Source organism: Doryrhamphus excisus, chromosome 12, assembly GCF_030265055.1.
Source record: "Doryrhamphus excisus isolate RoL2022-K1 chromosome 12, RoL_Dexc_1.0, whole genome shotgun sequence".
NCBI lineage: Eukaryota > Metazoa > Chordata > Actinopteri > Syngnathiformes > Syngnathidae > Doryrhamphus > Doryrhamphus excisus.
Genome location: NC_080477.1, coordinates 10,783,528 through 10,808,674, shown reverse-complemented (window position 1 = coordinate 10,808,674; position 25,147 = coordinate 10,783,528). Strand labels below are relative to the sequence as shown.

General features: G+C 40.1%; 1 protein-coding gene across 10 annotated transcripts in view; it reads right to left on the bottom strand.

Moving 5' to 3' along the window:
• Nucleotides 1–25,147, bottom strand: part of plekha7b (pleckstrin homology domain containing, family A member 7b) — a 67,244-nt gene that overhangs the window by 8,961 nt on the left and 33,136 nt on the right. For 2 of the 10 annotated variants that reach the window (XM_058089285.1, XM_058089289.1), the window contains exons 5-24: nucleotides 23,444–23,543; nucleotides 22,436–22,540; nucleotides 20,969–21,041; nucleotides 20,438–20,538; nucleotides 15,940–16,118; nucleotides 14,054–14,434; nucleotides 13,307–13,847; nucleotides 10,891–10,974; nucleotides 9,059–9,193; nucleotides 8,422–8,475; nucleotides 6,766–6,846; nucleotides 6,106–6,174; nucleotides 5,034–5,114; nucleotides 4,166–4,315; nucleotides 3,252–3,353; nucleotides 3,026–3,137; nucleotides 2,605–2,804; nucleotides 1,575–1,766; nucleotides 1,359–1,475; nucleotides 1,129–1,221 (exon numbers count right to left, since the gene is read on the bottom strand). In XM_058089285.1, coding sequence (XP_057945268.1) covers nucleotides 1,129–1,221; nucleotides 1,359–1,475; nucleotides 1,575–1,766; nucleotides 2,605–2,804; nucleotides 3,026–3,137; nucleotides 3,252–3,353; nucleotides 4,166–4,315; nucleotides 5,034–5,114; nucleotides 6,106–6,174; nucleotides 6,766–6,846; nucleotides 8,422–8,475; nucleotides 9,059–9,193; nucleotides 10,891–10,974; nucleotides 13,307–13,847; nucleotides 14,054–14,434; nucleotides 15,940–16,118; nucleotides 20,438–20,538; nucleotides 20,969–21,041; nucleotides 22,436–22,540; nucleotides 23,444–23,543 — 2,950 coding nt within the window. Of the gene's footprint in view, nucleotides 1–1,128; nucleotides 1,222–1,357; nucleotides 1,476–1,574; nucleotides 1,767–2,604; nucleotides 2,805–3,025; nucleotides 3,138–3,251; nucleotides 3,354–4,165; nucleotides 4,316–5,033; nucleotides 5,115–6,105; nucleotides 6,175–6,765; nucleotides 6,847–8,421; nucleotides 8,476–9,058; nucleotides 9,194–10,890; nucleotides 10,975–13,306; nucleotides 13,848–14,053; nucleotides 14,435–15,939; nucleotides 16,119–20,437; nucleotides 20,539–20,968; nucleotides 21,042–22,435; nucleotides 22,541–23,443; nucleotides 23,544–25,147 lie in introns of all 10 variants that reach the window. The other 8 variants (XM_058089287.1, XM_058089286.1, XM_058089294.1 and 5 more) reach the window with 8 other exon arrangements.

Below are 25,147 nucleotides of genomic sequence, written 5' to 3'. Positions count from 1 at the left end.
TTTTCGAAGTGCGTTTGCCTCATATGCCATTCTACCATCGCAGTACCAAAGAAGGGAAATGTGGAGTAATGTGGAGGTAATTACAAAAAATGTTAATAGTTAATTATGTGTTTTGCAATATTGGCTCATTTGGTTATGTAAGGTACATCAACATACATTGCACGTACAAATAATCCTCAATACATTTGAAAATAAATAGATGTTTTGCATTTTTGTAGTGGGTAGATCATTTTGACTCGGTCATTTTAAAAGTAGCTCGCATGCTGAAAAAGTGTGAGCACCCCTGGTCTACATGTATAAATCTTTCTGGCTTTTTACTAGGACAAAATACATTGGGGTCAATGCAGTAATACAGTTGTAAAATGAATATGTCCTGTTTTTGGAGTAATTACCTGCAGTGTGTCTGTCTAACACGTTCCTGTTTGTTATACAAACAGACTAGTGGGTGTGACTGGCATGTGATAATGTTTGGATTGATTTAAAGTCCCTGAACTCTGCCGAACAATAACTGGAAGCGTTGCCATAACTGGCACTCCACAATGTTATGATTTATTTGTATTTTTCTCTTGATATTGTTATTTATTTAGATTGTATATTTGCTATATTGTATTTTCATATAAAAACTATTCTTGTCACTGTCCACACAAGCTGTGTGCGCTCATTGGACAGTCGAAGTGCGGAAGTACCGAGTTTGATGTGCATCCACCACGTAGTCAGAAATGGTTGCAGAGTGCACACGTGTCAAATGTCATCCATAGCCCGACGCAGCCCCGCACACAACAAAAGTTCCTCCTGCACTAAGAGTGCTACATAGTGTCTGCATGCTCCTGAATCCATTCAGAGGCGGTACTCACCCCTAAATTTTGCCCAAACGTGTAAGAACCGCAGGTTGGGACCGGCTACTTTATGGATGATCACATCACGAGCCTTAAACTCATCACACCCTGCCAAGTGCTACCCAAATGCTGTACCAATCTAAAGCTTTTCAAAGCTCCACTCCGGTGAGACATCTCTTGAGGCATGTTTTTCAGGGTGCAAAACTTGTATCACTATCACAAAGACAGGAAGTCCCACACACGGCAGACATGACTGTGCTCATTATTATTCTAATTTCACACACAATCTCACCTTGACAGCAGGAGCTGAAGTTGCTCTTCTTAGGGTCACGTATGATGAGATGCTGGAGGACTGATTCAGTCTGAGGGAAGAGGCAGCTACTCCGGAGAGGAAACCAAAAGAAAAAGAAAAAAAAAACACCCACAACTTGACATGACAGTTTAGGTCCGTGTTAAGTTTGTTAAAGATACTTTTAATAGTATTCACTGTAGAATGTCCAAGTGTAACCATGCTCATATACCTCTGCTAGGCAATGTCTGATAACCTCCATGGTGTCCTGATGCTGTCACACTGCTGACGCTGAAGCCATCTCCCACACCCACAAGCTCAGGGTCACTGAGGAAAGGCCTGAGCTCCATCTGTAACACGTACGCACAGCAATTACAGTGGCCACAATATTAGGTACACCTATTATCTTTTTACTTAATACAGCTGTTGTATTGGATCTGCCAACAGACCTTAACGTCTCCATTGGTATACTGGCCTATCTCTCTGTCCCGCTTCCGTTCATCAGACTGTCGCTTGAGGCCGCGCACTGAGGTGTGTCTGATGACTGTGGTCTCCCTGGGTAGCGGGGGCACAGCAGGAGGGTGCTCATCGGGACTGTAGACTTGAGGTAAAGGTGGTCTTGGAGGCACGTCTTCCTCAGGCTGGACACACAACATGGATGACTTAATAATAAGCACGTGGTCCTGAGCTGAGCTGTCCAGTCAGAATTTTTACAGACTCTCAATAAATGTGCTTTTCTGTTGGAATTTTGGCCGTGTGATTGGCTGGCAACCAGTCCTGGGTGTACCCCGCCTCTCGCCCGAAGACAGCTGGGATACGCATAAGGAAAAGCGGTATAGAAAATGAATGGATGGATGTTGGAATTTTGTGCATTAGTGTGTATGTGTTTTCTTTTGTGGCCTGTGACTTTGTACTTTGAACATCAAAGTACAAGTCAAAGTAGTAAAAGTAATGTTATCTTAAAATGTAGCGCAATTAGCACAAAAGCATGCAGCCTTTTGCCAAAGTTGCATTTGTTTATGTGGGAATCTAGTAGGATTTTATACAAAATTTTGTATAAAATTAATATATATATTCATTCATTCATTCATTCATTTCTACCGCTTATCCTCACGAGGATCGAGGGGGTGCTGGAGCCTATCCCAGTTATCTTTGGGCGAGAGGCGGGGTACACCCTGGACTGGTGGCCAGCCAATCACAGGGCACATATATAATTATCAAATGGAATGCACTGAAACTAGCAGGAAACAGACTAGACATGAAAACAACATTGGAGTTCATTGAAAATGTTTCTGAATTTATGAATGTTATTATTGCTAGAAATGCATGGTTGTAGACAAACACAATGTTTCCCACCAGGCATCTGCTGGATGTTTCTCATACATTCACTCTACCTGGTGGGGATGTCATGAACCCTTCAATAAGTCATAAATTAGTCAAATGTGTTATTTGTGTAATGAATAACAGCGTGCCACTCACACGTTTAGGTCCAGTAGTGCTGCTTGAGTTGTGGGGTGAGGGCTGATGACTGGGGGATAGCATAGGTGTTGTAGCATTGTGGCTATTGGGACTGAGGTGGGGGCTGTGCTGCTGCTGGGACAATCTCATCTCCATAGCAGACGGACTTCCAGTCCCTGAAGGCACTGACGACGCCGACACTGAAGGCACGAATTTCCTCTCTGGGGTGGGGTGGGGGGGGGGGGGGGGGGGGGGGGGGGATTCGGAGTATGAAAAGATATGAAATGCGTATAAACACACACAGGCAACCACAGTCTCCTTCGGGCACGTTCAAGGCATTAGTAGTAACAACAAGAAGCTTTCCGGGGACAACCCATACATGAAAATGAATGTACAATATTTGTGGGTATCTAAGTATCTTATCAGAGCAGCTTTTTCTTACCTGGGTTGGTCACAGAGGAGATAGTGACTTTGTAGTTGGCTTTACTGCTGCTGAGACCTGCAATGACGTCCTCAACCCTCCAAAGTTCTTTTCTCATCTGGACTTTCTCTTGCTGTTCCCACATGAAATGAAATAAAACAATGAAACTACTGTACATTTGTCATTTGGACGACATGAAGCTAGACTGATTCTCTCACATACATCCGTGCTAGAGACTACTACACACCTGAGAAAGGTCAGTGCGGGTCATCTGTCCTTGTAGGGCTGATTTAAGCCAGTCCACATCTTTCTCCAGCCTAATGTACTCATTCCATGCATTCTCCATCTCCTGCACATAATATAGGTCCAATTTAGTTCTTCATTAAGTCTAAGAATTTTTTATTATTATTTATCACGTTTGTAAGCCATGTCTGTACATGTGTTTAATATCAATGTTGAGTCATTAGTTATAGTTACAACTTACTTTCCTTAGAAAGTAATGACATATTGCGTAACTTCTTTGACAGGGTGTAAAGTTATTTGGATTTACCTTTGTAGTGTGAGAGTTGTTTGATGAGAATGAGGCTGACCTGGCAACTTGCAATTGAGTTTCTTGTTTAGTAGTAGAGAACAATGGCGACTGAAGTGTTAATATAGATATCAGCGTATAAAGCGTGCCACATATCTCTGCAAGTAACAGTTGATATCGTAATTAATTTGATTACCCCTCACTGGAAGAAAAATAACGTTCATAGTATTTCCCTCATCACACTAATTTAAAATTAGCGACCTACTGTGGGGTGGCACGGCGGTCGAGTGGTTAGCACGCAGACCTCACAGCTAGGAGAAAAGGGTTCAATTCCACCCTCGGCCATCTCTGTGTGGAGTTTGCATGTTCTCCCCGTGCATGCGTGGGTTTTCTCCGGGTACTCCGGTTTCCTCCCACATTCCAAAAACATAGCTAGGTTAACTGGCGACCCCAAATTGTCCATAGGTATGAATGTGAGTGTGAATGGTTGTTTGTCTATGTGTGCCCTGTGATTGGCTGGCGACCAGTCCAGGGTGTGCCCCGCCTCTTGCCTGAAGACGGCTGGGATAGGCTCCAGCACCCCTCCGCGACCCTCGTGAGGATAAGCGGTAGAAAATGAATGAATGACATACTGTGGACACTTGGGATATTTCCGCCCTGATGTGCACCACATCCTCCTGCAGTAGTTTTTGCTGGTAGGCAATTTTCTCCATATGGGCTGGCTGATCTCTGTACTGTTCCATCTGCTGGTGGGACACATCCAGTACTGACTCCAGCTTGTCCTGCAATATCACATGAAGACACAGTCACGTGTCAATGTCTATTAATTCATCTGAACTGTATCTGTACAGTATATAAGAGTCAAAATGCATGTTGAGTGGGATAAATGTATAAATCTGTACACTTTGGCAGCTCTGCAGTACTTTGTTCTGTCTAACGTTTGCAGCATTTTTTTTTTTTTGAAACACTGGCTTTTGAACGGTATTAAAAAGGAGCATTTCTTTTGCAATGACTTTCTGTATTGACGTTCTTAACCAAACGTCTCACTGAGTATTTTGCAATATTTTTCCAAAATGGGAAAACTGGGTCGGGTCATTTGAGGTGGGTAAGTTAGTGATGTTGCCTTTCATGTTGCTACTACTTTCAAACAGCTTTAGCATCTATTACCTCTCCTAACTGATACTATGTTACCTTGAATTGTTCCTCCACTCCACACTTTAGCTGTGTGTGTATGCAAGAAGTCTCACTCTGTTTGCCGTTGTTCTCTGAAACGCTATTGCTTTAAGAAGAGTCTATGTGCTTTTCCTGCCTATTTGCAGATGGCCAAAGTGTATGGTGGCAAATTGTCATTCATCTCGTGATGAATTAATGTATTTATTATCGTGTGTTACACACTCATATTTATTTTTATATTAGCAGTGTTCAACAAAAATGTGAGCATGAATTAAAGCATATATACAACCAAACATGCTACACACAATAATATTTATAGAACAGAACCTTATCTTCCTTCAAAGTGCGTATCTTGGCTTCTAGCTCCTGAAGGATCTTGTCTTGTTCACACAGTCGGCTTAATTTCACCTGGAGATAAAATAATAATACATTTATATCATTATTATGGTATATCTTTATCATTTGTCATCATAATACAATATAGTCAGTGTGAATTGAAGAGAAGCAAAGAGTTGGCCACAGTTTGTGTTTTCAAAAGACGTCGACTGTTTCAGCTAGATAAAATAAATTGATCTTCTCTGTGTGAAGATATCAATAAGTTTCATCTGCACAGGACTTTCTTTCTCGAATGCAGAAAGATAAATGATCTACACTGTCTCTAGATTTGGTAACAGCCATTATGAGAAACTGTAATCAAATATCCATGATTTCATATTCACTTTTGGCCAAAAGTGTGTTTATTAGGAGTGACAGATGTGTTTTTCCGAGAAATGGGTTATGTGTTTATGCAAACAACATAAGGCTGCCAAGTTCACAGTCTTTCTCACACTGTATTTTTCTCAGATCTACTTATCATTCTGTTCAATTAATTATTAAGCTGTTTTTATTTTGCTGAGGCCGTATTATTGTTGTTTTTTAATTGCATGAAATATTCATTGTTCTGACAAATTTTCTGGCAATTTCCTTATAAATTGTTAAAGTGGAACAATGCAAATGATGAAAAGCCAGGACATCTATCCTATTTACCTCTATTCGGCTGCAAACAAAGAGCGTGCAAAGCAGCGTCGGGCAAATCAAACTGAAAAATTTAACAGCTCCACATCTAACAGTCCCATTACATGTATTTTTCCCTTTAAATTGCAGGGAGGAAAATAAAAGCTGTGGTCGATACTCTTAAGACCCTCACTGTGCTGTCTGGGTGGGAGTCCCAACTGTGTTGTAGTGTATTTATGCTCTCTTGCCTCCACAGTCTCTGTTTAACTTAACACACACACGTATACACAGTATATAATATACACTAAAATACACACTTAGGTTGACAAAATGATCTTAGTCTTAATAATGATCTTAATAAGATACTTAACACACTTCGTCATACGTAAAAACAAGATGAACTTACATCAGCATCACTTTCGGCTATCTTCACAGGCCTCAGTGCTTCTTTCCTGTGGCTCTCCCGTCCTGTAACCTGAAATGGCCAATAGCCACAAAACAACACAGAATATTTAACACTATTCGGTTTTAACGCTCCCAGTCAACACATAAATATTGCATGGCATCGCAACAAACAAGACAACGTAGCTACAAAAGAAGTTAAGCCGGATGGATGTAGAGAAGATCAAATAACGAACATGAACTGGAAAAACAAATATTAGTACATAAGCTAGAGGCATTAACATTTAGACAAATAAGTAAATGTTACCTCACATGCACGACAATAAAATACAATATAGCAGAATTGTGCTTTATTGTATTAAACAAGGTTTATTAAGAATTTAATAGGATTCCTACTAAAAAAAAGCACATACGTATAGTCTATATAGTTTCGTTCTGCAGGAAGCCAGAGTCCCGCCCCCACCGCCACCAAAAATATGCAGTGCTTAATGGCATGCAGGAAAGCAAAAAGTAGACTTTTGGCTTGATCACATTCTCCATATCTTCTCACTGTAGTCTATGATTGGCCCAATCCAAATGCATCATCCTCATTTCCAGGGATGCATTACATTTGATTCCAAATCAGTAGAATTGTTTTGATTTTGCACACCAACAACATCCTTACATTGCAACAGAATCCAAAACCTGGAGAAGAGTTTTCAAACCCGCTGTGAACTGAAACAATCAGCGGCTCATTACTTTGGATCTGTTTTGGAACAGGAAATGGAGAGAGGGGTTACAAAATTATTGTTCATCATAAAAGTGGCCTCCCTCCTCTTTACCGGTCTTAATGTACTTTAGTGGATTTTTTTTTAATGACTCATGTACTGCAGTATATGTGACTGCGGGTTTGAGTCTCACAAAACACAATGGCTGCAGCATGCATTAAGAACCTACCACATTTTTATGTATTAGGGCCACATTGAAAAGAAAAAAAACAGTATAGCAACTAAAAAACATGTTAGGTTACAAAAATAAAATTACATAAATAACACTGTGTAGATAAAATAAAAAATGTGTAAATGTTATAAGAATAAAGTTGTAACAATACAAGAATAAAGTTATATTCATCCATATTTTACAGGACTAAGGTAATGTTAAAGTAATGTTGAATACGTTAATACAAATTCAAATTAGTTGTCTGAAGCATGCCCAGTATTTTACTGTATTTTATTGAAAGAAAGGTAAATAACTGTCAGGAACAAATGACGTGCCCCACAAGGGGGCGTACGTCATGAATGACGCGCATTGTGGCCTCTGATGAGCATTTAAAGGCAATGAGAGGCGTTCATTTCATTGGTTAAGATTACACTCGGCTGTGTTAAACCCTCTCACGCCTTCTCGCCTCCCTCTTTGCTACTTGCACCAGTGGGAGGGATGGAGGCGTGGGTGCGCGGCGCTGCGCCAGACTGTGCTGCTCATGAAATTTACAAAGTGATTTCGCCACACCCCATTGGCCCAGCGTAGGCACGGCACAGGACAGGTGCGCTGCCCCTGGTGTACGAAATTAGAGCCCATTGTGGTGATGTTTGTAGTGTCCCTAAATGCACCTCGCTGTCACGTATAAACAAGTGTCATTTTGAGGCTGAACGGACTAGAAATGTGTTTCGAAATTGGAAATACATATAAGGTGTTAGGTTTGCACTACTATTGATGTGTGTGGTAGATTTATATTTATATATTTTTAGAAAAGTTGTACAAAGTTGTAAGGCACAAGACTTTTCAATTGAAAAAGTTAAAATATAATGTGAAAATTGGTTGTAAATGATCTTATGATTGTCATATTTCAAGAAAAAAACATAAAAAATATTACAGGCATAAAGTCAGTTATTAGTTTAAAATAATAAAATTGTATTATTATGGGACAAAGCTGTGCATGTATAAAAATGCAATACATCATTTAAGATTGTAATATCGCTGCATTATTCTCTAATATTATGACTTAGATAAAAAAAATAGATGGACAATATGAGTAGCAGTAAGAGGGTTTTTTGTTTTGTATTCTTATTTATATTTTATTCTTTTAAAAAAACATTATTACTATTATTACATGAACCTGAAATGTCACCAATATGATGTGCTGATGAAGACAATAAAGAAGCCAATCACTACATTTGAACACGTTGACTTATCAAACAGACATATAACACAGACAAAATGACAAGCATGCTTGGAGGCATTAAAAGCAGGGTTGGGGGGTTAGGGGGGTGGTGAAGATGCAGATGTTGGAAGAGAAAAGGAAGGTGTACAGGACAAAAAAAAAGACTTTGCTGGGGCCCACCTTCAGATCTAGATACTCCAGGTCCTTCTTCAGTTGTATGTAAGTATCATCAGCCTTTAAATGAGCAGTGAAGAGATAAATCACTTAAAATGAAGCTGCAAAGGATGATGGGCTACCATAGAACTTTCGTTTGAAGTTGCCCTCAATTACAGTTCACTTGTACTTTTTTTTTTATCTTTAGTAACATGAAAACTAAAAATGTAATCAAGTATGTTGTATCTGCGGACTGAGCAGCAGAGTGCGGTGGTGGATGACCACATGTTCTAGGCAGACGATAGAGTTGCCTTTACTGAACACCGCTGCAGCTTCAGTCTCTCTTTAAGGGAAGACGGCGGAATGATGGCTGCTTTAAAATGACAAATGCAGGCATGAAGGGACTTAATTAAGTTCAATGCCGGAGCAACCAACAAGCAACATGCTTTTAATGTGTGATCCTTACTAGTGTGTTTTCATATACACTCTCCTGGAATGAAGTCCATGCTAAAGTTGTACATAAGCAAGGCACAGTCAGGCAGGGAATGATCAGGATTGGCTGGGTGTGGATAGAAGGGGGGTGGACGGGGGTGGTAGGTCATTGTGCGACAACAGGGGCTGCAAAATGTGGTCGAGGATGTTGAGTAAAAGGGCCCCTGCTGACCTGCATGCTGGGGCCTAGGAGGCCGTTGTGCTGCTGATGCCGCAGATGAGCGAACACATCACTGGGACTTTGCACACCAGCCATCTTGGCCTGGTGCCTCCGGAGCTGAATGAGGAGCAGGGTCAGCTCCTCTGGCTGTAGCCAGGCCCAGGTTTAGGACACAGAAGTATGAGTTACTAGTGACTAATAGTAAAACATTTGAGCAGAACTGTAGTTGAGCTGCTGAAAGAGCCCGTAGGCGGACATAAAGTGAGCTAAAGCTGCTCTGTGGACAGCTAGAAGATGACGATTTATTGGTCTATTGAATTGATGACCTCAGGAGAAACATTCAGTAGGATATAAATATGATAATACCTTTAAGGTTGCAGCATAAGACAAAATGATTAAATCAACTGTCTTGGGTAGCAGTGGAACTAAGGGCCAACATATATCATGTCAGGAAATGGTCAACCTTGGATTAGGATTAGATTTGGAAACATTCTGTATTTCTTCTATATTTCTGTTGCTATGAAACACAGCTGTATACACAGTGTTTAAAGTAGTATTATAACATTTAGAACTACACTGGAACCGATAGTATTTTCTGTCTCCCGTCTATGATGTCATCAGTGGCTCATTCTGTTGTTCTTTGCTGATTAACACAGTTACACCACAAGTCTTTTCTTTTCTTATGGATCACGGCTGCAAAATAACCCACGGTGGAGCCCATGTTGCAAGTCCCAGCATTTGATTCGGTCAAAGTACGTTTCGGTTTGAGTAGAACTTCCTGGAAAGTATTGATGACCCTAAATCGAGCTTCCACCGTATCATAAAATGTGATGAAAGTGAGTCGCCTCACAGATGTATCACAAGTATCGCACTTTTGAATCATTATATGTGTCAAAAAGTGTTAAAAGTGTTAATACTAAAACATAAAAACATATAAAAAATAACAAAAATATAAAAACATATAAAAAATAAAAACTACTTTAGCTTTGTGGACCTATTATGCAAATTTTTCGACACTTTGTATTGAGTTGTGGTCTCCTATAGAGAAGCTACTCGCAATAACCCACACAGAAAACTTTCTAGATCTTCCAGAATCTGCACCTATTCCAGCTGTAGTTCCTTTGATTTGTGCTTCCTGGCAAAACGGTCTGTTTTAATTTATTCTACCCTCCTCCGAGCCTCCTCCGGTCACGCCCACTCCACTGTGATTGGTCACACGCCCAAAGCGCTTCCTAAATATGAACCATATAAGGAAGTCCGCCCCTTTGTGATGTCACAGAGGGGCAAGATTTACCACGCCTTTTGAAACATCCCAAACTTCTTTCAGGGCTCACTTCCAAGTACATAAACCTCATTATCTGAAACGCTGGCACGAGAATACAACATTCTAACTACATTTATAGGTCAGAAAAGTGGAAAGAGCATAATAGGTGCCCTTTAACAAGCCATGACGCTGGAGTTTTACAGTTTTTCTTGATATAACACACCTTGTTTTTGGACAAAATGTAACATAAAAGCCAAAATAACAGCAAAACATTCACCAAAGTTAATACTTTGATGCTGACTGAACTGACTTTTAATGAGATATGCTGAGGTCTTGTGTGATGCAAGATGGACGTCCTGGACTCTTAGTAATTTATGTTGTGCTAACCTTGTCGTGTTACATTGTATAATCGTTCCCTCGCCAGCCATTTTCAATTTGGGGAAGCCCACCTGAATGTTTGCTTATGAATAAAACCATGTTCTACCTGAGGTCCTATTAAAAACTACCAAAAGCTTTCATGTCATTATTTATCATCTATGTCATAGTGAAATAATACGGTGTTAACAAAAGAGCTTCCTACCGTTTTGCCATGCAGGCTGGGTGCACTGACAGTGTGTGTGATGTATCCCATAGATGGCATGGACCTTCTCTCTATCTGGGAGGTCTGTGCAGAAAGCAATGCATCAACATGTTAACCATAGTTCATAGTGTTAAATCAAACAGAATGTCTAATTCAGTACTAGAAACAAGCACATCACACGGAATCAAAGTTCATAACATAGCCTCCGAACAAGTCTGCAAACAAATATGACTACACAGCACATTTCATTTTCTTTTCCATCCATCTCTATTGGTAACAAGGTGCGCCGCTGAGTTTGTGACGCTACAGGGCTTGGGAAGATTTGACAGTTTTGCTGAACATACAGAATTGGTGAAAAAGCAGGCCTTCTATAGCCAACCTTAAAAGGACACAAACAACAAGAGATTTAATTAACTCCACATAAATTAGAGCAAAAACCTGCTTTCTTAAAATAACATTTGTTTGCTAGCAGCAAGAGCAGCACTGTAAGCCGTTCCCTCTGAGATTCCCAAGCCACTATTTTTTGCTGTATAATAGGTTTTTTATTTAAATGTGAGATCAGAAGAAAGAGACCGCTGCTGATGTTTGAGATACACTGGAGATGTTTATAGGGTGCTCACAAGCCCTGGGCACATTGGATTAGATGCTAATAAAACATCTCTCTTAATGATATTCCACAGGGATATACAAACACACACACACACACACACCGATATTACGAGAGCCTCATCAGCCTTAAAGATGCTGGATACACCAAAACTAAGTTGGTCTACATCATCTAGTTCTCACAAACATTGCTTCCTCGCATGGTCACTGTGGCTGCCTTTGTTTGAAAATACAGTTTATCCATATTATAATTTCATGCATATAATTACACTGTGGGGAGAAGATCATGTGTGATGCTTTATATGAGGAGCCAAATGTGAGGCATGTGTATGTGTATGAGTGTTGGCCAGTGTGGCTCTGGTTTGGCAGCGAGATGCTGCATGAGGGTGTGGCAGGGCGTGGATGACACTCGCTCTTCTGTGGCGGTATCTGCATGCAATAACGCAGTGCAGGCTCAAACCACCTGTGGAGTGGGTGTGGACTGTGGCTGCACACCAACAGTTCCGTCCTGGTGATGTAAATTATATCATTCGTTCATTCACTCATTTTCTACCGCTTTTTCCTCACGAGGGTCGCGGGGGTGCTGGAGCCTATCCCAGCTGTCTTTGGGCGAGAGGCGGGGTACACCCTGGACTGGTCGCCAGCCAATCACAGAGGTAAATTATATCAATGATAGCTAAATTAACTCCTAAGTCACTCACACTGGACACATAACAAATGAAAGACATAAAGTACAATAATTCATACATTTTCTACCGCTTATCCTCGCCGGTCGCGGGTATGCTGGAGCCTATCCCAGCTGTTTCAGGCGAGAGGTAGGGTAAACCCTGGACTGGTCACCAGCCAATCACAGGGCACATATAGACATTCACACTCACATTCATTATGTGTGTAGGCCTCTTAAGTGTGTGGCCTGCACGCTAACCACTCTCCACCGTGCAGCCCCGTAGAGGTTTGTGATTTTCAATTTTCTGTGAACGTGGCATGCAACCTGATTGTGTGTGTGTGTGTGTGTGTGTGTTCGGATGTGTTACTAACTGCTTTTGACTTCACTTGTATAGTTCAATTGTTTGAATGTAAGTGATTGCTATGCAAAAGATGGAATTGTAGAAAACTGTAATTTTTTTTATAATTGTTGCTAACAAAGATAAAAATCTAGATGTAAAAAAAAAACTTCATATGTCAACTTAGCAGGTTATAGTGTATATGATCATCTTCTAGTTAAAATTATGAGATTTCAAATACACTGCCCCCTGTTGGACAACAACAGGACAAAACCTGGATTTTGAGTTTTACAGTATTAAGTTTCCTTGCAAGAAGTCCCAAAATGTCATCACCCATAAATTTTAATAAAATGTAACTTTAAGTACACCTGCACGAGCTATGAAAATCTATGAAAAAAGACCTGCATAAATTAAGTCTTCATTTAAGAAAATGTTTCTAATTGTGGATGTAGTTTGAGAGCTGATTGTAAACACTTTTGGTTACCTTATGTAGCTTCAGTATATTTGAGGTGGGAAATACACTGAAACATTGTTAGCAGAATACTGTATTGTTAATGCTGAAAGAATGTGGATGAGGCCTTCATGTCCCCACTAATTGTCCACTGCTACATTAGAGAAGGATTCCTAATACACGTATTAGTTTCTGTTCCTCAACTTACTAATCCACATCATTCTTAGGCAACTTTGTAAAAATGGTGCATGTGTCTAATTTGCAAAAGAAAAGCAGTACCAAGTCAATGACAAGCCATTGTATCCACTACAGGTAAATCGTGCCCTAAAAATGTTATCCATCAAATGTGTCAAACCTGAGAAAGGCGAGTACAGATGCGTCCGGGCGAGGATGCTCCTGTGTTGTCCACACTTGATAAATCATCCAGAGGCATGACTGTCCGCCTGCCTGATGGGGTGTGTGGCCTGCGGGGGGACAATGGTTTAAAAGATGGGGAGACTGATGGTGGGACCTCACAGGGAGACGGCGGCACAGAGATGGAGCGAGGCATCTCCACGGTGACGGTGAAAGATGAGGAGTCAGTGAATTTGGGCCCTGTGTGCACGGGCGCTGTCGGGCTGCCATGTCGGAACTGCTGCCTTTGCTGCCACTCGTACAGCTGCCACACCATTCCCTCCTTGGTGGCCATGCGCTCGTCTGTGGACATGCGGAAGTGGCTCAGTCGGTCGTGGGCGTATTTGTAGTCGCTGGGCAGGTTACAGGTGGCGGAGGGAGAGTTGCTGCCAGATGGGAGGTGAGGAGACTTTGGTAATGACTGGCAGGAGGCATCTGCTGTGCTGACTTTCACCTTCAAGGGAGGAGTTCGTCGTGGGAGGTTGTATTCTGCAGAGGGAGCACTGACAAAGAAACAAACATATTTATATGACTATTTATACTACATGTATACTGCTCATACAGTATATTCTGACCCAGAATCAGGTATCTTTTCAGTTATTCCTATTGAAGCTGCTATGAGACATCTGTCCACTAGAGGGCATCATTTAACCTTGTCATATTTATTGATTGCAGCATTAATTCAAATTAACTGCACACTCCCACTGACCTCTTTGGCGGATCACCTTTCTGAACTTTGACCCAGTGCTCCACCTGGGCCAGCGTATTCTTCCTCTGTGAATGTTTTTCTGTGTCACACCCCCTCTGGTACACCAGATTCCCGTTCTTTTCCAAAGGAGTTTGCCCTTGCGGTGTACTGTGATGGCCATTCCTTTGAGCGGCAACGTCGACCGAGTTCGGAGAGAGCCTAGACCTTCCTTGGACCTCCAGCACGTACCTCCCCTCATCTCCGGGAGCCAGTCGGCTACCATCATCACGCAGGTGTTCCCTGTCTATCCTGAGAAAAGCTTCAGTCTGAGAAATGTTGTGGTTGACATGATTGGTCTGTGGAGGTGTCGGATGTGGGTTCTCATCTGGTCTTTCCATCTCTCTGAAAGGTTAAAAAATACAGCATCACATAAACATATTAGCGCATCATGGCAGGCAATACCTCTCAAGCAATTTGTTATAAATAAATATAAATATTAAATATTTAGTTGATTTGGAGGTTAATACATATAGACATCTAAATAATCCTACGCTGACAGTTTTTAATAAAATTCAGAAAAATTGTCCGACTGTAGATATACAGTTGCAAGTAATGAATTTGAAAACTGTGATTAGTCTGGTCTTTTTTTCCATCAATCGACAGCTCTATTTAATATCCACTTTAATTGACATATTGCCACAAAAACTTTACATTCTTGCCTGCAAGTTGGTCAAATTTCAAGTTCAAAATGTCCATTTGTCTGCAGCTGTAAGTAACCAAAGATAGAGGGAGAACAAGTACACTCTAACTGTGCCATCATCTACTTGCAAATAAAAAAATGAGAATGTAGAGAATGACAACAAAGGTCCAAAGTCATCAGAGGCCATGTATAGAGAATATTTGGATTACATAATGATATATTATAATTCCCTCATTCATTCATTTTCTACCGCTTATCCTCACGAGGGTCATGGGGGGTGCTGGAGCCTATCCCAGCTGTCGTCGGGCGAGAGGTGGGGTACACCCTGGACTGGTCGCCAGCCAATCACAGGGCACATATAGACAAACAACCATTCACACTCACATTCATACCTATGGACAATTTGGAGTCGCCAATTAACCTAGCATGTTTTTGGAATGTGGGAGGAAACCGGAGTCCCTGGAGAAAAGCCACATGTGGACGAGGAGAACATGCAAACTCCACACAAGGTTGGAATTGAACTCGGGTCTCCTAGCTGTGTGGCCTGCGCGCTAACCACTCAACCCATATTATAATAAATTTAATAATTTAAATTAAGTGCTCATAAAGTCAATATTTACAATGTTGCACCGAACAAACTTCAGATCATGACTGAAGAAGAATTAAGATGAAGGAAGGGCTAGTGTGTAAGACACACCACCAGGTGGCAATCTTACACAGTCCATCTAAACTAAGCACCCAGTCAGGAAAGCCATTTGTGATGCATTTCCCCATATATTCCTAGCTTATCAAACACAGAAACAGTTCACATTGTGTCTTGAGCTGTGAAAACAACCACTGTAGAAGAATAAGGCTCATGTCCAGCTGGCACAGTCTTACAGGCCTCATCTAGTCCCAAGCAGATGCACCTCAGACATTAAAAGTGACCTTGAACAGATGGCCAGAGCCCGACCTGCTACGGAAGAATGCCAAAATAATTCCTGGGAAGATAGGGAAAGGCGCAATTATAAAATAACATCATTGAAGTTTGTAAGGCAGATGTGAATGTGTAAATGGTGTGACACCCGCTTTCTTTTTTATTATCTCAATATCTCAATACACCCTGTGCACACAGATTTCTTTGCTTTATGGAGGGGAGGGGGGGGGATCAATTATACAGCCAGAAACCAGCCAATAGAAGAGGCCTATTCTGTCCGGTGAGACTAACCTCTTAAAGGCATGAGTGTGCTGCATCAGCGCCGCTTGGTTCATGGCCCGGATCCAGCCATTCATGTCCTCCTGTGTGTCCGCACTGAAGAAATATGTCCGCATCCCGCTGTGTTCTGCCTGTGAGCCAATTACAGAGTTCTTATTGTAAATGTAGGAGCGCATTCCTGTATGGCTCGCCTATCAAAAACAGGGAGAAAGAGCATAAATAGATATGAGAACCTCAAACTAAAGAAATTAGTTTTAGTACGTCATAATAATGTGACAAGATCTGCAAAGATCTCTGATAGAAAGCTGCTGCATGACAAAAAGATTGTGATCTTCTTTGTAAAATAAGCATAATCATGCATGAAGGCACAAGAGGTGCTTATTTTGGTGATATTATCTCGATTTGGTCACAGTGGCTCTGCACCAAAAATAAAACACTATCATCTTAAGTTATTAGTGCATTGGCTGCATAGCTCTTGCAGGGTTTCCCAAAGCGCTCAACACCCAGGACCCAAGCGTACTAAAATACATCATGTATTGCCATAACATTGACATATATTGTTCTCCAAGTAATGGCAAAGGCCAAAGCAGACACTCATTTATTATAACAAAGATAAATCCCCATCGTGTGTTTGGAAAACCCTTCTTGCGAGAGAAAAAAAAAAAAAACTCGTAACAGTATATTGTAAGTCAGATAACATTGCCTGAAGCCCTGAACTATAAAAGCATCGAGGCAACTGCAAGCTGAATTACGTGATGTTCTTGAAACAGCTCTAACTTGTAATGGGTGCATGTGAAAGACACTGCGATTAAAAAAAAAAAGAATATGCAAGCATATTTTCAGGAAATACAGTGGCATGAAAAAGTGTTTGCTCCCGTCCTGATTTCTGCTTCATCAAACTAATTTAAATATTAGTCAATGACAATACAACTGAACACAAAATGCAGTTTTTAATGAAAGTTTTTATTATTAAGGAGTGGGGCGAACCATCACACTACCACTACCATATTTTACTGTCAGTATTATGTTCTTTTTCTGAAATGCAGTGTTACTTTTTACCCCAAATGTAATGGGACACACACCTTCCAAAAAGTTCAAGGTTTGTCTCATCAGACCAAAGAGGATTTTTCCAAAGGTTTTAGGGATCATTAAGATGTTTTCTGGCCTTAAAGTTCTTTTTGTTCAGCAGTAGTTTTGGAACGCTTTTGCCCACACTGACCTTACAATCAGGAAGGGGACAAAAAAACAATTTTTCATACCACTGTATGCTGAAACTACACACCTACAAATGTTGATGGAGACAAATAACAAAAAAACAACAAAAGGAATAAAATTGTGTCCGAAATGTCCCACCTCACCTATGATAATGATGAGTATAAAATGAAAGATGACAAGGACGACAGGACAAATACCAGAGCCAATGAAAGCATTAACTATTGTTCAGTTGCTCCGCCCACTGCTCAGACATAATTGGTTTAAACTTTAGTTGCTCTGAGTTGCAACACACAACAATTTGAAACATAATTGAATCCATGACCATATTTGGCAAACATGCAAACACTAGTGCTACTTTGCACTGACACTGCACTTTCCTGTTAATCCAATTTCCTTAAGTGCAGATCCAATAAGAAATGTGTCACTATCCAAATAAGACCAATCAAGCTAAAAGTGACGGCAACCCAAAGGTCTCTGGTATTGACCATATGCACCGTAGCTGTTTCACGACAACACTTGACCAACACATTTAGGAACACACATCCACACCAGGTAGAATGTGGTGAAGTCACATGGACTAAGGATGGGGAGGAAGTTGATGCTGGAAGTAAAATCAAATACCTACAGTAATCATGCAAGACAGGAAACTCGTGTGATTCAGGACGGCCGCTCGCAGAGAGAGAACAGAACTCACTCGGCCCGCGCGCACACACACCCGGTCACAATGGAAGGCGATTGAACAACAGGGAATGAGAGAAAGACAGCGAGATGAGCAAAAATAACATAGCGTCATCACGGCAGACGATATGAAGACCAACCACAAATGGCTCAGACTGAAAAAGGTAAAGATCACACCAGAAATGTATGGTTGCAGATGCCCACAATGTATCCCAGTGGACATCAACTGCATGTATGCATGCATTCTAATATGCAAGTGGATGAAAGTACAATAACAATGTAAATATAACCATCAGACGTTTTTCAGGCAAAATTGTTTTGTTTTTTTTAAATCAAACAAAACAAAATCCCGACCACAAACACAAACGTGAGAAAGTAAGACAAAGCAGCAGCTGCGTTGTCATTATTCATGTTTCATTTTCACATAGATAACACAGATGATAAGCCAAATAGAAAAATGCTAATTACAACGATAACCTATTTCATCAAAAGTAAGGTTTTATACATTTTTTTTTTACATCATAATCAACAGTTTTCTCCTGGTACTCCAATTTCCTCCCACATTCCAAAAACATGCTCGGTTAATTGGCGACTCCAAATTGTCCATAGGTATGAATGTGAGTGTGAATGGTTGTTTGTGTATATGTGCCCTGTGATTGGCTGGCGACCAGTCCAGGGTGTACCCCGACAGCTGGGATAGGCTCCATCCCTTGTGAGGATAAGCGGTATAGAAAATGGATGGATGGATCATAATCAACTATGCCTCAATTATTAAGCTTATTTTTGTTTACTTCCGTGTCATCACTGATTAGTGCTGACAACCAATAACAACTTTCATTTGCGGCGAAGATCATCCCATTATGCTGCGCCACAAAATCAGAGCCCTATGTGTCATTGCAAAGATGTTTGTTTTCTAAGAGAAGCTACAGGATATAACAATGTCAATGGAACCAAAACCAAAACTAATGAATCCTTTACAGCAGTAAGGAAACATGCATTTAAAAACGTATCCTGCACTAATATTAAAATGGATTTCACTACTGTTGTGCTATTATTAATGCAACTTATGTGGCATTCTGATTCACTGAACTGTACTCTCCACATGAGCAATAAATAATCAATGAAAATAAAAACAAACAATGACTTATTTTCTTTGCCACCCATCACTGAATAAGAACATTGGAAAGTCTGCTGTGCTTAAAGTAGATATGCTAATTAATGAAAGAATCCTGCCTGGAATGCGTAAAGTTACCAATGCCGCAGAGCCAACCATCACAGGGGGTTATTAAAAAAAAAGGTTAACGACCCAAGCCCGACCATCTGGAAGAACACCTCAGAGCGAGCTAAATATTTCTTCTGCCACAATGTAAACATACTGTTGCGTGGAGAACGAGCTGACTGCTTGACTGTTTTGGCATTCCAAGCAATATAAAGCTATATAACTTTTTTATAGATGCATTAAACTGAGCCAAACTTCTTAAACACATAATATCTGAATCTGGTGCATATTTTCTGGCACCTCTAGAGTGGAAAATAATCACCTTTGCGATGCTGGTTGACCTCCAATGTGTCTCTCAGTATAGTGTAAAAATAATCTAACCAATTTTAATATTAACAAAAACAATAAAATAACAATAAATAATAAAACAATACAAAAACAAACAATAAAAACTCCAATATTAACTTAAATGTACCTTGGTGTCGCTGTTATACATTATGTCCATTAAAAAAAAGCAAAACATATGCAAAAATGAACCGTTTAATGCGGTCTGCTGGCTAACTTCAAGCTTTTGCACGACTTTGGAAGCATATATTTTCATAAAATATACAATCGTATCACTTCAGAGGTTCCACTGGATCTCGTATACAACTCAACCTGGTCTTTCCACCAAAATTATTTATTGACGGATATGCTAGTGACTGCACAACAGGTGCATGCAGATTTCTTCTAGCCATCAAGAGCTTTGGTACAGATATGCAAAATGAGTGTAGTGAGAGCTAAGACTGGGCAATATATTGATATTTTTTTTAATATTATATAAGATATTTCTTTTAAGCAAAATCAAATATATTGTTGATATCAATAAAGAGTGGATTTAAAGTATGGTAACGTTTATTTGAGTTGCTGCTGACATTTAAAATGTATTTCATATGTTGTTCTTTTGTGCTTTTGGTATTACCTGAAGATTTTGGCATGGCTAAGGTTTGTTATAAAGATGATTGATGCTTCTAAGTATTTTACTTTTGTTATATTTATCATACAAAGAGAATGGACTATTTTAATTTTGTGGCTATTTTTGTATAACTCTTTTTTTATTATTTTAATGAAACAACTTCACACAACGTCAGACTTTGACTTGATGGTGGTAAACTCACCTTTTGGAAAAAAATGTTGGGATATACTTCGTATAACAATATTCAACATAAATACGTATATATTTTCACATTCCAAAGCCAATTCCAGTTAACGATGAAGTGGCTATGCTGCCTATTTATATCTAATAATGAATAATAAAACAATGATGACCTTCAAGCTTATAATCTGTATCCATGATGGAAGCAGTTGTCATCATAAGAAATGAACATTTGACACGTTCTGATGAAAGAACATTGTTACCTTGAAAGCATATTTGCGGTTAATGTGGTCCTCAGGTGCAACTTGTGAGATGACGTAACTGGGCAGAGGAATGCTCCCGAGGACCGTCTCTTCACGGCTGTCTGAAGTAAAAAAACATAACGGCACACACAAATGTGTCAGTCATTGCCCCCCAAAAACACACAGAAAACCTCAAGTTGTGCCAAGATGTTTTACGATGTTTACAAGTGACTCAGGATTTACGAGTCGTGGGAAAAGTTAGTGAGGCGTAATTCATGGGTGACAACTGTATGAGTCAGGCCATGTGGCGCTAGGAGGAGGCTGTTGGTTTATCTTTTACTCTGGACAAACAATGGAGGACATCCATCGTAACATCCCCACCCATTTTCAAAAGGAAGAGTTCAGCAGAAGGGATGAAAAACAAATGTTAAAAAAGGGTCAGTAAGTCTAATTAAAGTTTAATTAATTACTTCATTGATTTCTTTTAATTTAAAGTTGATTTATTGCATTTTGCTGCAGTCAACCTTGGCTCAAAGTGCCTCTCATGCTCACCTTTGTAGTAAAACAAGCAGAAGTCGGACAAAACAAACCACTTTCTTTTCCACAGTCGCATTCCAGAACTGTCCTGGAAGTTGACAAGGAAAAATGCACATGTTGTGGTTAGGATGATAACACAATAACATTTTCATTGACATTTAAAAGCACAGTCAAAGACACTGTACTGTAAATTCTACCATTCAAACATTTTAACTATTTGGCAGAATGTTACTAAAGAGACATTAGCCTGTTCATTTCAGGGACTTGCATCATGATATTGGATCCCGGCTTCTTTTAAAGGGAACCTATTATGCTTTTCCCACTTTTCTGACCTATAAATGTAGTTAGAATGTTGTATTCTCGTATTAAACGATGTCAAAGTTTCAGATAATGAGGTTTGCACATATGGAAGTGAGTCCTGAAAGAAGTTTGTGATGGCTCAAAACACTCGGTTTCAAAAGGCGTGGTAAAACTGCCCCCTTTGTGATGTCACAGAGGGGCGGACTTCCTTATGTATAAACTACCTGCCCGCCGTCAAGCGCTGCTTCTCTGTTTACTTGCTAGCAATGCCTCGTACGGGAAAGCCACATTTGTTTACAAGTCTCCTAGCTCTCTGACCTGCTCTCGAACCACTCATCCATCGTGCGGCCAATTGTATTGTATTGAATAGAGAAATTAATCGCATTTTTGATTGCTGTGATATGGAAAACGGTTAGGATTAAAAAAGCTCTGCTTTTTTTCTCCTTTTCAGACATGTTTTATTGTGGAACTGTAAATATAAGATGTACTCCAATGTAACCTTGTATGTATGTTTGAAATAAACCTGACTAAATTAAGACATACTCATATTCCGCAGCCTCTGCCCCGACCACCCCTACTCTACTGCAGGAGTCGAAAATCGTCAGAATAGGGCCCCTTTATATACAGTATTAAATGTGTATAATTTTTGTACATACATGTGCTTTTATCTAGACTTGTCCCAACCAAAAATGTTTTCCAAGGCAGTCAGAGGATTGTAAATCAATGTATATGTTGCAAAGATCATGAAAGGCCTTAAAAATAAATTATGTTTGTGATGTTAAAAGTGCCGCACAGAGGTTAAGTGGTTAGCATTTTGGCCACACAGTCAGAAGATCGTGAAGATCTGGGTTCAAATCTCCATTGGGTATCTGTGTGTGGAGTTTGCATGTTCTCCGGGTACTCCGGTTTCCTCCCACATTCCAAAATTGGCGACTCCAAATTGTACATAGTTATGAATGTGAGTGTGAATGGTTTGTCTTTATGTGCCCTGTGATTGGCTGGCGACCAGTCCAGGGTGTACCCCGAAGTCGCTGGGATAGGCTCCAGCATACCCCCGCAATGGATGTTAAAAGTTGATCCTGTCATAAATTCACATGGTTGTAAAAGAGACGAGAATTATCCCACCTCCACGCCCCCTCAGTGCAACAATGCAGTGTTGACATGACATCAGTGAAAGGTCACCTGTTTATACAGCCAACCCCTCACTACAACGGGGATGTTGAGGTTCCGTTTAATAGCTTGATCCCTCTTGCCAAAACTATGACATTTGCTTGAACCTCTGGATCCCTGCAAAGACAAATAAAGACAAATGAAGTCATTTTGCTTATAAAAAAGTACACCACATTTCACTTTTGAAGATATACATTCACCTTAAAAAAAAAATAAAAGTAGATACAATTGCCAATGCTGTCATTGGCTGAAAATGAGATGTGAAATTACCAAACCGTCATTGCCAAGGATGTGCACATCCATTTATAAACAGATAACTTATATTTTCAGACAAGGTCATTGGAAAAGACATCATAATGTGTGGCATTTTTCTTTATTTAAAACTTGCCATTGGACACCTGCCATGACACTTACGGAATGCATAGACGAATATAATATATATATCAAGCTACTGAGCCATTTACAAGTGACACAACTAATGATAGTGCTGAATTAATGACATAATAGAAACCAAAGATGACACAAAATGCCAGGGAAAACACAAACATTATTGGAGTGCCTTCACATTTGTAGTCCAGTACTGTGGTCTGATGTCCAATATGTTTAAAATATATATTTAGTGTATAATCCAGTGTACTTTAGTATGTGGAAGTGCTGGATAAATGTGGTAAGTTATCATCATTATTATTACGCCCATCATTATTATTGTCACAATTTGTCATGTCATTCTATGGAGCAACCTTTCATTTTGAGACACCCCTGTATTTGTTTTAGTTTGTAACAAGTTATACCAATAAAGCCGGTCTATACAATTAGTCTTTTGCTGTGCAATCCAATTTTAGTATGCTAGAAAAATGTGGTCATTAATCAGAATGAGATGGAGTACTTCACTGTTGATTAAATCACTTCATCAAAATTAGCATTTAGTCACCCAGAGGAGAAGAAAAACATTAAAAGGAACATTAAGTAAAAAAAAAAAAAACACATTCTGAAAGACAACCTATCTAAATGTTTTCTTACCTTTGACCCCAAGGACGCCTCCATTGCTGCTGTGGTCACAGTCTTGGTGGACTCTGTGACCATACCTGGAGATCTATGATTAGACATAGAGGACTCAAACCTACGGTTACAGAGAGAGAAGCTCAGTTAACAGACTGAGTATGTTTATTCTCTGATAAACTGCTCTGAAACACATTGTTCCAGTAGAAATGATGCAACTACTTCATGGCATCAGGATGTAGGAAACGAGTAGACCAGATGATGTTTACTAAATAACAAATAGCACTGTCTGTTGAGTGTGGACAGGCCATGCATCATACACTATAACAATTCAGAATGTATGTATGTCCCTTATGTAAAAAAAAAACATTTTTCCATCCAAGAGACTGAGCTTCCTGAATGCCCCATCAAACATACCCTCTTATGCAGGCACATATTGATTTGTAATAGTGGTTGTATGACATTGTCGCATCAACCTTATTGGTCATTTATAGTCATGATACAGTACATTGATTATGCTAATGTACTGTATTTGGACATGAGAATAAAGCAGTTCAGATGCTATGTAAACACATAAAGTCAGCATGATAATGTGAGTGGCATACAATTGTGTGCAACATTATTCAGAGGATTAGAGGAAATTCCTGTTCAAACTTGCACTTTGAAGTGGATTTCAACTAAATCAGCTGTCGTGCCCCGACTTTTTTAGTATGAAGAATCTCTCTGATAATAAGAAACATGCAATACAGTACAGCATTCAATCATCCATCCATTTTCTACTGCTTATCATCAGGAGGGTCGCGGGAGTGCTGGAGCCTATCCCAGCGAGAGGCTGGGTACAACCTGGACCGGTCGCCAGCCAATCACAGGACACATATAGACGACAAACAACCATTCACACTCACATTCATACCTATGGACAATTTGGAGTCGCCAATTAACCTAGCATGGTTTTCTCTCATTTGGATGGCTTTATTTAAAAGTGGGCGGCAACATCTCGAGCTTTCTAGTATAGCGACAGCACAAATGACAGCTCCTCCATACAACTGACAAACAGATGCCTAACTCATTAGTGCCATCTAGGGGCATTAAAGTGTAATTACAGGGCATATAAACTCACTGGCAAACAAGCCTAGAGTGCCCTCTTGCGGTCAGTGTGAAAAAATAATTATACTTAAATACAGTATAGTGTGTTATACCATGCACCAAACTATACTCAAAGTCGTAGACATGGTTCCTACTTTTTTCAGTGGAGAAATTGTCATGAAATGGTCTATTATTCGCAAATCAGCCAATTTGAGTGAGCTCATCATAAATAATGTGATCCATTTCCATGACAATCTCGTCACTGAGCTTCTGCTTTGCTTTCTAGTGAGGTGACGAGCAGCACTCACTCTTAGGTCTTCACTGGCCACATTGCCAGTATCAAGCAAAAAGACCAGTTAGAGATATACGACCAATGAGTGGAGAAAGCCAGATAAGCCAGAGAAAGCCCTGCTGCAAGGCCTGCACTGTTGCATGAATCCTTTGCAGGATGCTTCCTGTCACATGAAGGGGACTGTTTTATGTGACACTCACTAGTGTGTACCACTACTGTCATTGGAATGGTTTCCCAGGAGATTTGTTATAGTGTGTGTGCTGGAGATGGGCAATATATCACATTGGTTAGTGCATCAGGACATGTGTTTCTACTGTAATCAAAGGGAATTGGATCATATTAAATGT